Genomic DNA, 17,179 nt, shown 5'->3' on the forward strand with positions numbered 1-17,179 from the left:
ACTGGTCTTGCTGGGCCTTGATGCTCTCCTTCAGGAGTGGCCAGATTCCAATCTGCTCTGTTTTCCCTTTGGCCAGTGGTAGGCAGTCTTCTAAAAAGAGTGGCTTGATATGATCATGGTGACCCCAGATTGGCCCTGAAACCATGGTACATAGATCTTGTGCGGCTTCTGGACAGAGATCCCCCTCCGGCTTCTACATGTTCAGGGATTGCTTCGTCAAAAAGCACACACATTTTTTAGGTATATTAAAAGCAAGAAGCTGGTAAAAGCATTGGTTGGAAGATTTGGGAGAGATACTGGTGCCAGAAAAGATATTCAAAGCTGACGAGTCGGAGAAACTGAATGAAATCTCTCTAAATATGGAAGATGTAATGGTGCAATTTGACAAATTGAAGAGTAGCAAATTGCCTGGACTGGATGGTATTCATCCCAGAGTACTGATAAAATTGAAAAATGAACTTGCAGAACTATTGTTAGTAATATGTAATTTTATCTTTGAAATCAAGCATGGTACCGGAAGATTGGAGGGTGGCCAATGTAACGCCGATTTCTAAAAAAGGTTCCAGATGTGATCTGGGGAATTATATACCGGTGAACCTGGCGGTGCTGGGCAAAATGGTAGAAACTATTATAAAGAACAGAATTAGAGCATATTCAAAAGCATGGATTAATGAGACAAAGCCAACATGGATTTAGTGAAGGGAAATCTTGTCTCACCAGTCCATTACGCTTCTTTGAAGGGGTGAACAAACTTGTGGCTAAAGGTGAGCCAGTCAGTATTGTGTATCTGGATTTTCAAATCTTGCCTTACCAGTCCTTTACATTTCTTTGAAGGGTTAAAAGATAGAACACAGAGAGTAGGGGTAAATGGTCAGTATTCTCAATGGAGAAGGGTAAATAGTGGGGTTCCCCAGGGGTATGTGCTAGGACAGTTGCTTTATAATATATATTTGTAAATGATCTAGAGATGGGAGTAACTAGTGAGGTAATTAAATTTGCTGACAACACAAAAGTTATTCAAAGTTGTTAAATCGCAAGAGGATTTTGAAAAATTACAAGAGGACATTAGACTGGGCATCCAAATGACAGATGATGCTTAATGTGAGCAACTGCAAAGAGATGCATGTGGGAAAGAGGAACCCGAACTATAGGTATGTAATGTAAGGTTCCACATTAAGTGTCACTGACCAGGAAAGGGATCTAGGTGTCATTGATACGTTGAAACCCTCTGCTCAGTGTGCGGTGGTGGCTAAGAAAGCAAATAGAATGTTAGGTATTATTAGGAAAGAAATGGAAAACAAAAATGAGGATGTTTATAATGCTTTTGTGTCGCACCAAGGTGTGACCATGTTTGTAATTCTGGTCACCGCATCTCAAAAAAGATATAGCAGAATTTTTTGAAAAGGTGCAGAGAAGGGCAACAAAAATGATAAAGGGGATGGAACATCTTCCCTATGAGGAAAGGTTAAAGCAGCTAGGGCTCTTCAGTTTGGAGAAGAAACAGCCTGGGGGGAGATATGATAGAGGTCTATTAAATGGATGGAACAGGTGGATGTGAATAGTTTTACTCTCTCCAAAAATACTAGGACTAGGAGGCATGCAACTTTCCAAATATCAACTAATAAAACCTCTCCCTCAGAAAGCATCCTTATGTTCAGCATTATGTGCAAATGAAACAGGCTTAGGTAGCTCATTACTCTTAGAAGATGAACCGTGAGAGGGTAAAATACACAAGGGGTAGCAAACTTTTAAAAATATTTTTTAAAAAATGATACATGCAGTTTGCTAATGAAATGACTGACACAGACAATGGGGGGACCTCTAAGCTCAGACCATTGGTCTGAGCAAATGTTAGTTGTCCCAAAGGAATTCCCAGATATTATCATTGGCCTTAATCATCAAACTCCAGAAAAAAGAGCAACCAAAAATGGAGAAAAATAGCCAAAACCCACAGTCTATTTTAATCATCAAAAAACCCCAAAAAATTTTCACATCAAATCCTCGTTAATACCAATTAGTACCACTGGTAATTCACAAATTATACCAAAATACAGTTCCACAGATACTTAGCTTGACTGAAGAGGCACTGTCCCCATACTAGATAGTCAAAACCACTACTTTGACGCATAGGAGCGCTATCTTCCAGTGCTGTGACACACAAACATATTCCAGCTGTCCAAATCCTCGACAAGGGCCACTTGTTTTGTGAACCTTCTGCTTCAGGAGATGGAATCAAGATTCAAAAAGTTTTGATTTTATTGAGGCCATTGATAAATATCTTGGAATTCTTTGGGGAAAACTGACTCATTTGGTCAGACCGATGCTATCTCTGAGCTTTGAGGCCTTTCTGTAGCGTTTCCGCCCCCCCCCCCCCCCCCCCCCCCCAATAGTCTGTGTTAGCCATTTTGTTAGCAAATTGCATGTTTCATTCTTTTTGAGGGTAGCACGAGGGTAAGCCCATTAGCCCCTTGAGTCAAAGAAGCATGAACTCAAGTGCAGAAATTCTAGAAGAAAGTAGGCTGCAAGGAAAGGGTACACCAACCAGACTTCAAGCCGATGTAGTGCAGTAAGTAAAAGAGTGGCTTTATTTAATTTTGGTACCCCATTAATTGTGCTGCAGTATTTTGTGCTGTCTGAAGCAATTTAAGTATAGGGGTTTTTTTTCTTCCTACATATATTGCATTACAGTAGTCTAATTGAGAGTATCTAAATGAATTCTTAAAGTAATTTTTAACTCTTTTAGTTTCTACATTGTCTCGACCATTTTGGCAATTTAATGCAAGAAATTGGCATTGAAAGAAAGATGACAACTCTTAGAATTTGTAGTTTTGTATCACTAGGATAGACATTTTGGTCAATTGTGAAATTGGAGTAAGAGGTGATAGTACCAGGAATTATTTTTTCTCTTATTTAGTTTTTGTCGTAGCCTATTGTTCCATTAAATTCTATGCTATTTAATTTCTTTCCTAATGGTGCTAGTATGACATTGCACAGTATTGGGGAGATCGGGCATCCCTGTGGTAAGGTGCACTCTGAAATCCATGGAGGGCAATGTAACATTCATTTTTACCTGATGATACGATCTTTTTTTTTTTTTTTTTTTTTTTTTGTAGGAATCCCTCAAACCATTGTAAACCTTCCCGTCCAGTATTTTAGATGGTTTCTTAAAACTTTTGAATGCATGGGAACACTGTAGGGCAATCATGTGGGTGTTGGGCTTTGGTTAATGGGATGTTTAACAATGTTGAAGTGTCTTTCAGATCTGCTTTGCAAACAGCATACTAGTGAGTTCTGGAGATGTACCACTCTTTTATACTAGTGGAGGGGGCCTTGGTGCCACATGTGCAAAGGCCCTGCTTTCCCTGATGTCTCCGATGCATTCTTTACATGTTGAGCCCTGCTAGATGGGTTTTGCTTCCTAACAGCAAATCTTTAATTAAAGAACAAAACTTTAGTAAAAAAATAACCCAACGTGGCCACGTTTTGCCTCCTAAGAGGCTGTGACAGGGGATTTACTTTACACTACCAGGGTCCCTATGGGCAGATATGCTTTTGCATCTACCGTGTTTCCCCGAAAATAAGACACTGTCTTATATTAATTTTTGCCCCCCAAAATACGCTAGGTCTTATTTTCAGTGGCTGTCTTATTTTTTGGGGAAACATTGGGGTTGGCCCGCCCGCCCTCCGTCGCTCCCGGAACTTAAACGCCTCCTTTTACCTTCGCAGCAGCAGGGCAGGCCACTCCTTCCTTCCGTGTCCCGCCCTCACCTGACGTAACGTCCGCGAGGGTGTGGCACGGAAGGAAGGAGAGGTCTGCCCTGTTGCTGCTTGCTGCAAAGGTGAAAGGAGGCGTTTAAGGTTAGTTCCGGGAGCGACGGAGGGTGGGTGGGGGGGGGCGGCCTTGTCCGGCTCTCGGCGGCCCTGCTTTCAAACAAAAATTTGCTAGGTCTTACTTTCGGGGGAGGCCTTATATCTACCATTTCAGGAAAACCTCTACTAGGTCTTACTTTCGGGGAAACAGGGTAGCAGCACCGAATCACTCTCGGCTGCTGCACAAATTCTTTATGATCAGTTTCAAAAAACAAAACTGCTTCTAGTGATTTAGTGCTGCTAGATGCTAATCACTGCTAGGTGTATGTGCCCATAGGAACCCTAGTAGTGTAAAGTAAATCCCCTGACGCAGCCCCTTGATAGGCAAAGCGTGGCCACATTGGGTTATTTTTAATTTCTGTGGTTTCTGAACGTTGACCGAGATCTGTTCTGTTCCTTGACTTTTTTTTTTTGCTGTGATATATAGACCTCTATTGCCTCTCCTTTTCTGGATTAGAAACATTCTTTTCTTACTTTCCCCGCTCCCCCTTTGCTGGTTATGCTTTTCCCTGTGAATCCTGACATTACTGGTCACCACCCATCTTTTTTTATTTATTTATTTATTTTTTTAAGCTACAGAAAGTAAAAGTGAAATCACAAGTGGGCAGCAGTAAGGAGAGAAAGTTCTTCAAATTGCAGTACAAATTAATACTTAACAAAAAAAAAAAAAAAAGGGTTCTGCGCATCCAAGCAGCTGTAGGTCCTCCCTGTAGGCAGTGATATACCCCCACGTTCTATATATGGCCCCCGAAATTGGGCACCAATTCAAGATGTGCACCCAACTAAATTGTCCAACAGGCCAATTAGTGCCAGGAATTGGGTGCTAATTGGCACTAATTTGAATTTGTGTACATCTTGCTATGGCAATGCACACCTATATCCCATAGCACACAACCTAAAGGGGATGTGGCCATGGAGGGGGGTCAGGATCATTCCTAAAATTTGCATGCAGTGTTATAGACTACTGGGATTGTGTGCCTAAATTTGGGCATTGGGAATTATACCTAGTTTCAGCAGACATAAGTCCTGTCACCCAAATTTGGGTGCTGAAATCAGCACTTAATGCTATTCTATAATGGATGCTCATCTTTGAGTGCCTATTACAAAATAGCATTGAACACTGATTTTAAGCGCCATCTACTGAAATCTAACTCGTAGTGTATTCTGACTATTTCTGTAGCAGATTGTTCAGCTAGGTCCTCCACTTGTTTCAGATTTACTTTCCTTATAGTCTCTGTTCTTCCCAAGCTCTAATATGGGAAATAGCCTCTCACCTTAGTTGATAATCTCTTGTGCTGCTTTGCTTTTGAGAAGATTGTCAGTAAAGGTTGATGGGTTCCTCCCTCCCTCCCTCCCTCTCTCTCTCCAGTGACTGAGATTAGCTAGTCCTGCACACTGATTGTCCTTAACATAACAAGAGCTGCTAAGCTGAAACACAGAGGCTTCTGATCATGCAGCCATCCTTGTTAAAATAATGCAGTATGAATTCTTTGACATATTGAGTACCTGTGCCATGATGTCTAGTAGTAATGGTTTATTTTTTTATTTTCAGATAACCGGATTATTTTAATATTCTGCTCATTCCTCTGTTCGCACTAGATTACAATAAAACATACACAATTAAGAATAACATAAACTACCACGTAAAACAGAGCTTTATCCAGGGTCCTTTCAGGCTAAATTAAATAAGCTGTTATGAGAACACAAAAGTCTTAAGATGTTTCCTAAATTGCAGAAGTAAATCTAAAGGTAGCAAATTCCATAATACTGGACCAATAACTTGGAAGGTAGATGAGCAAATTCCAAGAAGACCATTTGAAAGCTGGGAACTTCAAGTAAATATTTATCCATTGACCGCAGATTTGTGTGGCTTATACAACCTGAGAGAAGCAGATAAAAATGGCAGGAGCCTCATTCCTAATGACTTTAAAGACAAGACTTCAAAAGTGGGGAAAAAAAGAGATTACACATTATTTCTTCGTTTATAAAACTATGCCATACCATACCATGACCAAGTAGGAGGAGAAAAAGACCTCTAAGTCGCAAAGCATTTTTACCAACCCACTGAATCACGGGTTGGGATAATTGTCTTTGCAGTATATCAGTCAGATTAAAAAAAAAAAAAAACAACCCTCCTTCAAGTCAATGGTCCAGATTTTCAAATTTTATTCATTTCAATGTTATCAATAGAAATCAAACAAAATAAAACATGGAAAAGAAAATAAGATACCTTTTTTATTGGACATAACTTAATACATTTCTTGATTAGCTTTCGAAGGTTGCCCTTCTTCGTCAGATCAGAAATAAGCAAATGTGCTAGCTGACAGTGTATATAAGTGAAAATCATTTCAATGCAAAGTTGCCCAATAAACTTCTGTTTTTTGTTTTTTAAGTGTGTAAAAATACTGCTGGGCAGACTTATATGGTCTGTGCCCTGAAAAGGACAAGTACAAATTCAAGGTAAGGTATACACATATGAGTTTGTCTTGGGCAGACTGGATGGACCATGCAGGTCTTTTTTTCTGCCGTCATCTACTATGTTACTATCTAGCAGGCTTTGGGAAGAGGAAGGTGTTTTAGCCTCTTCCGGAAGCCCAGGTAGTTAGACTCTGTTCTAATAGCCAGAGGGTAGTAAGTTCCATAGTGTGATCCCTGATACCAGGAAAAGCAAATTGAAGATCTTCTGAAATTGGATACCCTTGTAGAATATTGGAGCTAGGATCAATTGTTCTTTTAGATTGTGGGACTGAACAGCGCAAACGGATGCGATGTTGATCAGCAGTTCAGAAGTGGTGCCTTTCAGAATGTGAAAGACTAGACAGGCGGCTTTAAATGTGATTTTTTTTTTTCAGCTATGGGTAACCAGTGTAGTTTCATAAGATATGATGTAACACTAGTGTATCTATTCAGTTTGAAAATTAATCTTGCTGTAGTTTTCTTTGATATTTGGCCATAATACCAACAAATAGGACATTTTACAGGAGCCCAGATGTGGTAGTATCATAGTGACACTTTAGCAGCTGGATCCAGACAGGTGCCCGTCTTCATCAAGGCTTCATCAGGGGATCGAGTCCAGCAGTCACCTAAGGAAAAACACAAATCAGCATTTTGAACGTAAATCTTAATCTTTCAAAAAAAACATTCAGCAGTAAAGACAAGCAATCACCGAAGGCTATGGGGAATCATTCTAGTGTCCTGCATATGAAATTGGGTGCTCCTCTTGTACAACATTGTCCCAGTTTTAAAGATTTTTTGTTTAGTGATAACATTTTTCCTTCAAAATGTAGGGGCGATATGGACAGGCTGCTATTGCAGCAGGAGCAACAATGGATTTTTCAGTTAAAACTTACTGATGGTTTGAACACTAATGTCGATTGGAGTATTTTTTTTGTGAAATGAGAGCACAATTCCCCATAGCCTTTTGTGATTAATTATCGTTACTGCTGAATATATATGTCAACAGGGGGTGAGTTTATTAGGAAAAACTCTGCCGCCATTTTCCTTTCACTTTTATGGGGGAAGCAGCACGAATGCATGAAGTCTTTCTTGGATTCACATCCAAAATGCTGGCTTGTTTTTCCTTAGGTGACTGCTGGATTTGATCCCCTGATGAAGCCTTAGTGAAATGGGCACCTGTCTAGATCCAGCTGCTATAGAAAAGTGTCATTATGAGAGATATTACTGCTTCATTTTCCCATGAAGATGGATGGCAAATCTATTTTTATACATTTAAAAAATAGGTTTATTTGGCAAGTCTGCATTGAAACAAAATTTGAAAATTTGGACTGACAGGAAGGTTTTTATCTATTTTTTTTGACCTGCGACTGATATCCCGCAAAAAGACAATTATCCCAACCTGTGATTCATTGGGTTGGTAAAATTGCTTTGAGACTTCCCCAGGTCATAGTATGGTATATTTTATGAAGAATTAATGTGTGGAAAAAAATTTTCTTCCCCCCCCCCCTGCTTTTGGTTCCAAATTTTGACATTTTTGTGGCTTTTTCTCGTCATTTATAATGGTGTTCTTTAAAGACAACACTTTTTTTTTTGTTTTAAATTGAATCCTCATCTCAGTTGGAAACAATGAAGAGATCAGTATTGAGGAGATATATATATATATATATATATAGTCAAACTTTGAAGTACGAGAAATTTAAATATGCAACAGAGTTTGGGGCAATCTGTAAAGAGTTCAGGATATATGATAGGACTATAAGCAATGAATTGCAGTCTTCAAATGTAGAAGAACAAAATTCTGCAAGATTGTATGTAAAACAGTAAATCCCACATTCTATGAAATACACAGCTTAAATTTTAATAACTTTTTTTTAAATGACCTCGGAGAGGAGTCAACCATGACGCCTAGTTACCAAATTTCAGAAAGTCAGTATTGAGCATCCATCTAGCAAAATAATTAGGTCTACTGTCGGATTTAGTTCATGATAGAAAAATTAATATTGTGTAGCTCATTCATAAAGGACCGGTAAGTATAAACTTAATTGGGGTTTTTTTGTAGTTCCTAGAAGAGTTGGTGCTGTTTGCTCTCAATACATTAATCACACTCCATGCATGTAATTTTTTAATGTCCTGTCTTTATGGAAAGTTCTTGAACTACTACTTTTGTAAGACTGCTGCCAGAGATCCCAGAAGCCATTTTGATGCAGGTAGGCCTGGGTCAAGGGCTGCTGCCGACACTGTAGAAGTTACTAGGCTCCCTGCTATCACTACCCTCATCCACTCACTAGTTATTAATCGTGTGGACTACTGTAATGCTCTCTCTAAAAGGATTGGAGCTAAAGATCTAAGCCTTTTGCAGGTTATACAGAATACTTCCATTAAAGTCATTACAGGACACGTGATCATGTCACCCCTCTCCTCAAGTCTGCAGACTTTGCCATTGTCACATCGCATGATCTTTTACAATCTTACTTTTGGTCTACAAGATTTGTACTTCTGGGGAACCCCTTACACTTTCTGATCACCAGACTCCCTACTGATCTCTCAGATCATTCCAACAAAATCTTCTTGTCCCATCATTTCATGCTCATAGTCGCATGACAGTTTTCTCTAGGCCCAAGGCCCATACCTCTGGAATAAACTGCCCCACTACCTTAGATTGTGTCACTCCCTCCAGCAGTTTTTTTTTTTTAAAATAAAATATTGTTTATTGGCACAACCTCATACAATACAAAATATCGTGACCACAGAATTGAGAAAACATTCCACACAAAAACTGACAAAAAAAGAATGTCAAATCTGCACAAAACAAGTGCCAAACATGTAATTTTCATTTTTCTCCCACCCTCCCCCCTCCCCCCTTTACTTCCATACAAACCCTCCACACCATTACCCCCCCCCCCAATCCTCTCCCCCCTCCCCTCCCTTCCCTAACAGTTCAGAATCCTGCTTTCCCCTCCAGCAGTTAACTACGACTGACTCTGCCCTGCTGTCTCTACCGACAGTTGGCTTGAATTTTATACCTTCTACCTATTATCTCCTCCCCCCCCTCCTTTCTGCTTTCCTATCAATATTTCTGCCCCGCTGTTTCAACCGACAGTTGGCTTGAGTTTCATACCTTCTACCTATTATCTCCTCCCCCCCCCTTTCTGCTTTCCTATCAATATTTCTGCCCTGCTGTCACAACCGACAGTTGGCTTGAGTTTCATACCTTCTACCTATTATCTCCCCCCCCTTTCCGCTTTCCTATCAATATTTCTGCCCCACTGTCTCAACCGACAGTTGGCTTGAGTTTCATACCTACTATCTCCTCCCCCCCTTTCTGCTTTCCTATCAATATTTCTGCCCCGCTGTCTCAACCGACAGTTGGCTTGAATTTTATACCTTCTACCTATTATCTCCTCCCCCCCCCCCCCCTTTCCGCTTTCCTATCAATATTGTAGTTCTACCCTCTCCCCCTCTTTCACCCTCTCCCCCTCTTTCACCAACTGTTCTATTGTCGGTTCTTATTTTCTTATTCTCATTTGTACTACTATGTAAGCTGTTCTGATTATTAACTTGACGGGCAGGGTAGAAGCTCTGAATAAACTTGGAAACTGCAGCTGTTTCTTGTAACCCAGATAAGAAACACTAGGTGGAGTTAGTATGCAGAGATTACAAATTTGTCTTCAACCATTGCTGGTAATGTAATATGTGCTGTCTTAGTATTTTGAGCAGAAATCATTCATGCTTAATTAAAGGCTTAGTGACTTGAAATAATTTGCCTCCTTTTTATGCTTTCAAAATGAACAGACATTTTTGCCATGTAAAATAAACCATTTTATTTCCTTTTATATTCTGTAGGGACTTTGAATATGTCTGGTATAGCCCTGAGCAGGCTTGCACAGGAGAGGAAAGCTTGGCGAAAAGACCATCCATTTGTAAGTGCTTCATAGCTTCGTATGTGTAAATTGGAGGGGTCATTTTCTTTAAACTGATGCTGACTTTGATTCAGTGAAGTTAGGCATTTTGAAGGGGGCTTTCCACACTGCATTATGGAAGGTGAACACGTTAGTCAAGATGGAATAATTACAGAGGTCTTATTTCAAAACTACTTATTTATGCGTAAGCTGTAATTACAAACTTACTAAAGTTTGGATTTTCCCCCCCTATTTTAATTAGGGGTTTGTGGCAGTACCAACAAAGAATCCAGATGGCACAATGAATTTGATGAACTGGGAGTGTGCTATCCCAGGAAAAAAAGGGGTAAGGGCTTCTATTTGGCATTGATTTATAAATGTTTATCAGGTGCATTTGTTTTATGAAAGTTTATTTATACATCTGGGAACTGTACAACCTAGCTCTTAGTGAATTGTTTGGCTGTTTAACTTCTTTCCATGGGTGTTAGAAAAAGCTACGCAGTAGCTCTTGTATATCAGTCAGGCCGATCCAATCCTAGTGTTAGCCGGCGCCTATGTACATGTGTAGTTGTGATTTCTTAAGCCTATTAGTGCTGAAATTCCATGTAGGGAATGAGAACTGGATCAGCCTGACAAAAAAATGGGGGCCAGTTCTCAGCTTTGCAAGACAGGCATATGGGTTGTGATGCCATATAGTATGTTCATTTTTGATGAAGCTTTTTAGATCTGCTAGTTCATATACTGTATATTGTAATTGATGAGAATGTGGTGTGGTGTGTTATGTTATGACTTAGTATTATAAGGTGAACCTCGCAAGTCATTGGTATAATCTGGTAGATGAAGCTGAATATCAGCCTTGAATATTGTAGCTATTCCACTTTTTCTTTTCTTTTTTTTTTTTAATGCCACATACCCCCTTTATTTTTTTTCATCCTACTATTCACATAGCTTCAGTGGCGTACCAAGGGGGGGGGGGGGCGGTGGGTACGGTCCGCCCCGTGTGCACGGCACTGGGGGGGGTGCCTCGCGCCTGTCAACTCCGCTCGTTCCTTGCTCCCTCTGCCCCGGAACAGGTTACTTCCTGTTCCGAGGTAGAGGGAGCATGGAACGAGCGAAGCCGACAGGCACGTGGCACCCTCCCCTCCCCAGCAGGTAAAAATGCACCCGGGGGGGGGGGGCCCATCGGCGGTCCGCCCCGAGTGTCAGCCACCCTAGGAACGCCACTGTATAGCTGTTTTTCCTCACACGTCCAAAAAGAAAAGTACCTGCAAATTACATCAGACCGAATATCCTGTACCCTGTCGCTCATCCAGTTTGAAAGCCACTGATTGTGAGCCACAGCCCCTTGTTCTGCTCTGTCTTGGCTATCATGTAACTATATTTTCAGAGCCAACATAGAGTTGAATAGATTCATTTGAAAGAGAGGAGATTTTTTTGTTTTTAATCCTTAAATGTTCTTTATACAACTGAAGACTCTTCTGTTATCCTGCTAGAACATACCAGACCAATGATGCTACCAGTCCAGCAGATAGAGACGGAAAACCTGGGACTTTCCAGTGACACCATCCTAGTATGAATTTCTCGTCTGCCGTGTGGACTGGTGCAGCAGAAGTTCTTTCCTCGGGCCTACCTCCTTGGGGGGCACGGTCCTGCAGCCTGTGGCTGTTAGCTTGAGTATATGGGTGGGTGTTTGAGTCAATCTACAGGCCTTTAGCCAGTTAGTGATAGCACATGTTCTGCTCTGATATGTGAATCTCATTCCTGACAAAGGTGACTGTCCTTCAATTGGGAGCCCCACACCAGGTTTTTTTTTTTCCCCCCCTCTTCCCTTGCTCAATCTCATCCAAAGAGATGGGGTTTGCAGGGGCTGACGCATAAGATCTGCAGCTGACTCTTTCTACTCTGAGGTCTCATCCCCATTGCTTCTAAAGGGGGAAAGCTCGTTTTGGCTTTAGAGTTGGCAGAGCCCCTTTTAAGCATCTTTATGGTATCTCCAGGTTGTTCACTGCTAAAGGGATGGTAGCCAAGACCTTGAAGCAGCTCCTAAGCTGGTTTTGGTGGGGAAATTGGGCTGAAGGAGGCACTCCATATATTTTGTGGTTTCTGGGGGGGAGGTCTTAAGCTTCATTTTGAATCTTTGAGTGTCTCCATGGGTTTCCCGTCTTTGCATGGAAAATTCTTTACCTCCTTGGACCTGACTGTGGCATGGTTGTGATATCCACATTAGGAGTTCTGTGTACTCTGCAGGCATTTTCAGTCCAAGGCTTGGGCTAGCCACAGGGCCAAGGACCTTTTTTCTCCCCGGGGTGATGTCTGGCTGTCTTGTGCCAACTTTGAGGAGGGATCCAGAATGGCAACTTGAAGAGCGACTTTAGTCACTTAGAATCCTCGCAATTCCTCTGATACCTGAGGGCCAGGTTTTTAAGACTAGTTTAGGAAAGATGTTCTGACACAGGATGCTAAAACTAATTCTGCAAGCATCCCTTGGATATGATCATCTATCTTAGTTTGGGATTAACTTGCATTTCCATGGTGCAGGCAGCAGATGAATCCAGGAACTGGTGGGTTGTCGGTCTACCAGCAGGTGGAGATAGAGATTACAAGCTGAAGTGAGTGATACTGGATAACCAGCCCCTCCATCAGCCAGTATATCTCTTATCTCTAGCAGGTGGTGGATGACTTCTTCAGCTCCTGGATTCTAACGAGACTGGGACTACTCCTGGGCTAATTTTGGCCAGTTGAGTCTTGGGGGGTGTTCGGCCACTTGAGCCATCCTTAGGGGCAAACCTCTCTAGGTCCGTGCCTCATCCCATGTCACCTTGCCTCCCTGCAGGTTATCTGGCTGTTCCCTTCCTCACCAATCAAAAAAAAAAAAAAAAGCTTTACTGAGCTGGGGAAGCAGCAGGAACTGCACACACAGTGAGTTTCCTGGACAGTAGGCAAGGGCTCGCATCAGGCTGCTTCAGCTTACCCTTCTCTCCAAGTATTGTCCCCAGTTACAAGATTTTGGCACCCAGCTGCTTCTTCTGTGTAATTGGGACCCAGTTGGTGGATCTCTCTTTGCAGTCTTCTCCTGGAGCTGAATTTGGTGCAGGGCAAGGCAGTTGGGTTTCTCTGACAGTGCCACAGTACAGCCATATACCAGCAAGTAGGTAGAAACATTGAATGTGGCCATGGCTCAGGAAATCTCTGCTTTGCCAGTGGTGAGAGACCACCTTGAAGGTGATCATGTTGCACATAGCTGGAATGTTGAATATGCATGTGGATTTTCTCTGCTGGTATGTTCTTGCATACAGGAGAATGGGGGCCCATGGGCCTTCCATTTGGTGGTAAGGTGTTGGCAATATAGTCTTTGATTTCATTTCATCCTTTCAGAATGCCAAGGCAGCTAAACTCTTCATTTGAAGGGAAAGTGGTTCAGTGGGAATAAATACACTGCTCAACCCTTGGCTTGAGTGTACTCTATACATCTTTCCTCCTTGGCTGTTGGTCAGACACACATTTCTAAGGATAGCAAACCAGCTGGGTCTGATCATCCTCATCCTGCCAGACTGACCTTGCAGGCTGTGGTACATCAATCTAGGTGGCTGCTGTTGTGGGATTTACTGTGATTGTCTCAGGAGCTGCTTTGTCAAGGTCTTGTTCTCATGGAGGAACCTGGTCTCTTTTCAGTATACACCCTGGTCTGTTTAAGAAGCACAACATTATTCAAAGCACACTGGCTTTTTAACGTCTCTGGCAAATGTGTGGGTCTGGTGTCTGAGTCATGTTTGGTTGAGTGTGTGTGTGTGTGTGGGGGTTCCACTTAATGGATATTTTAGCCTCTCTGCAAGGAGACCTTGATCAAGGACTTGGCCCCAAGCTCCATTATAGTCAAAGTAGCAGTGTTGCCCTGCTACAGGGGGTGAATTGAGGGATGTTTTCCATCTGGTTTTATACAGCAGATTCATCTTCCTTTCCAGCCGGCAGTTCCGCAGTGGGAACTGAATTTGGCGTTGAATGCTTCTGCAGGTCCATTCTTCAAGCTGGTGAAGTGGGTTTTGGTCAAAGACTTCACCCTGAAGGTAGTGCTCTTGGTGGCTGTATCTCGGAATTGCAAGCTCTTTCCTCCAGGGATCCGTGCTCAACCTTTGTGGTAGACTGTTAGTTTATGTATGGTTCTGCTTTTCTGCCCAATGAGCTTTCGCCTTTTCATGTTGATAAAATATGCCAGCTTTTTTTTTCTCAGAATGACAGATTTGGGCTCCCTAGTACTCAAGTTCGATATTAATAGGCTCTACGTTATTTAAAGGTGATGATTAGGTCCGACTATCTTGTTTGGTGGGCCATGTAAGAATGAGGTAACATCTAAATTGCCTTTTCAAGATGGCTCAAGGGAGTGATAATTTCCATGTATAAATGGCGATAATACCAGAAGGGTTGTGAGTTTAGAGCATCCAGGGTGGTCACTCCAGAAAATATTTGCTGAGTGGTGTATGTGCTCTTCCTTACATTCATTCTTGAGTTCTACAGGCTGGGTTTGCATTCCAGGGAAGGTGGCATTTTTTTTTTTTTTGGGGGGGGGGGGGGTTGTCTTCTCCTGGCCATGGTCCTGAAGCTTTGGTACATTCCATGGTGTATACTGGTCTAGCAGGATGATTAGGAATTTTGGTCTTATCTGGTAACGTTCCTTTACTTGATTCTTGCTAGACTGATCCAGTTCCCACTTGGGCATTCAGCAGCCTCCTAAGCACTCTATTTACCTGTTGCTCATTGGTGCTTTGCAGAAGGGATCTTCAGGAATCTTTTGGTTGGTGGGGGATCTCTAATTTTCATGTTTAAATTCTGCAATGGTGTCGGTAGTATTCTGGCAAGTTCCAGTGCTACATCTTTCCTTAACTGTGATGTCACTAGAAAGTTCCAGGTTCTTTTCCTCTGTTTGCTGGAAGGGGGTGTAACCCATCAGTCTGAACTGGTCTAGCAGGAATCAGGGAAGTGAAACCTTTTTTTTTTATTTTTATTTTTTACTACTACTACTACTTATCATTTCTATAGCGCTGCAAGGCATACGCAGCGCTGTACACCATACACAAAAAACAGTCCCTGTTCAAAGAGCTTACAATCTAGATAAGACAGGTAAACAGAACAATAAGGGAAAGGAATAAAGAGGTGAGAATAAAAGGACCACAAGTGAGTAGTGGTTAGGAGTCAAAAGCAGTGGTAAAGAGGTGGGCTTTAAGTTTGGACTTGAAAACAGCCAACGATGAGGCTAGATGTACAGACTCAGGAAGTCTATTCTAGGTGTGAGGTGCAGCAAGATAAAAGGAACGGAGTCTGGAATTAGCAGTAGAGGAGAAGGGGACAGATAAGAGGGATTTATCTACAGAACGGAGTACTTGGGGGGGGGGGGGGCGTAGGGAGAGATGAGTGGAGAGGTACTGGGGAGCGGCAGAGTGAATGCACTTATTAGGTAAAGAACAATTTTCACCTTAAAATCATGTCAAATATATTGGTGCACATTTCTATTTTAGATTTACACCCTTTTTCAGTAGTAGATCAAGGTGAGTTAAATTGAGGTACAGTAGGTATTTTCCCCAGAGGGCTTTAAATCTAGGTTTCAGTGGGCTTTCCTGGATATCAGCCTGGTGCTTCAACTACTAGGTCCTTGTCAGCTGTAATATACTGGTTGAGGTTCTGAAGTATAAACATCTCAATGGGTGCTCAGAGGGTTTTGTGCCTTGCACAGAAGATTTTCTGTGATGCAAATAAGATATAAGATCTCTTTTCTATTTCACTCATTCCTGTAGGGAAGGCATCCCCCTCGCCTCTATTTTAGCAGTTGCTTGTAATTCTGGAATTAATAGATTTTTATTTTTATTTTTAGACGCCATGGGAAGGAGGTTTATTTAAATTAAGGATGCTTTTTAAGGATGATTACCCATCTTCACCCCCTAAATGTAAGTAAATTGAAAGGGATATTCTTATTATTGGTGCTTTATTTTTTATAACAAAGGTAGGTATATTACTAAAAACATATATAAAAAAAAAAAAGTTAACTGATACAAAATTGATTCCTGTGGAGACTTGGGGGAGAAGTTATCAAGGTGCTGTAAAAGGCAAGTCTTCACTATACTTTGATTACCACAAGAATCACAGCCTGCCATGATAAAGGACTAACGCTGTCTGGAAGCCACGCCACAAGCAGCATTTAGTCCAGCGTTAGTTCTGCTTTGCATAGGGGTTGGCACCAGCCAGAAATGTCAATGGCATAAGACAGCCCTCCCCGGCTTACCTTAAACTGGTGGTGTGGACAGGAGTGAAGCTCACTTGATTCTGCCGTCACTTGTGTCCTAATACAAAATGATGCCAGTGACCCCCTAGTGGTAGCCTTGCGATACTACTGCTAGGGGTCATGTTTCCACGTAAGAACTTGCTGCCCTTGTATGCAATTCTCGTGTGCTACTACTATTAGCACCGGCAACCCATAAACGATGAAACCTATTTTGGATTAGGTCATTGAGGCCAGAAATGAGTAGGCATTTCCTGCTCATGCTACTAACCACCACCAATTTGATTAGTGTAAATGTAGGAGGGTGAGAGGAGTTGATGCTTTGGGGGAAGGGCAATTTTACCTAAGCCCCAACACTAAGGGGGGGGGGGGCTAGTTGGGTTAGGGTTCAATTCAAGGAGGGCAGTCCTGTTTGTTTCTGGGGGGGGGGGGGGAACACACTATGCCACTAACATTTTTGGTGGGTGCCATCCCTTGTGCAATACAACCTGGGGAGATTGAGCAGTAGCTTAGCAACCCGATGCTCCTAGGCAATACAAATTTTACTGGCCCTTTACAGCGTGTACCTAGTGCATACTGCAAGCTGTAGTAAGCTATTTATGCTCTTTCTCTTCCCCCCCCCCCCCCCCCCCCCCAAGATATTCAATGCTATTTAACCGCTTGCTGACCAGTTTAATAGCACTTA

General features: G+C 42.0%; 1 protein-coding gene across 5 annotated transcripts in view; it reads left to right on the forward strand.

Annotated features, from left to right (window-relative positions):
* Nucleotides 1–17,179, forward strand: part of UBE2I (ubiquitin conjugating enzyme E2 I) — a 52,138-nt gene that overhangs the window by 16,054 nt on the left and 18,905 nt on the right. For all 5 annotated transcript variants that reach the window (XM_030211001.1, XM_030210998.1, XM_030211000.1 and 2 more), the window contains 3 exons: nucleotides 10,171–10,247; nucleotides 10,489–10,572; nucleotides 16,090–16,162. In XM_030211001.1, the coding sequence (XP_030066861.1) occupies nucleotides 10,182–10,247; nucleotides 10,489–10,572; nucleotides 16,090–16,162 (223 nt within the window). In that variant the 5' untranslated portion in view covers nucleotides 10,171–10,181. The remainder of the gene's footprint in view (nucleotides 1–10,170; nucleotides 10,248–10,488; nucleotides 10,573–16,089; nucleotides 16,163–17,179) is intronic.

The sequence above is a fragment of the Microcaecilia unicolor genome, chromosome 8, assembly GCF_901765095.1.
Source record: "Microcaecilia unicolor chromosome 8, aMicUni1.1, whole genome shotgun sequence".
NCBI classification, from domain to species: Eukaryota; Metazoa; Chordata; class Amphibia; order Gymnophiona; family Siphonopidae; genus Microcaecilia; species Microcaecilia unicolor.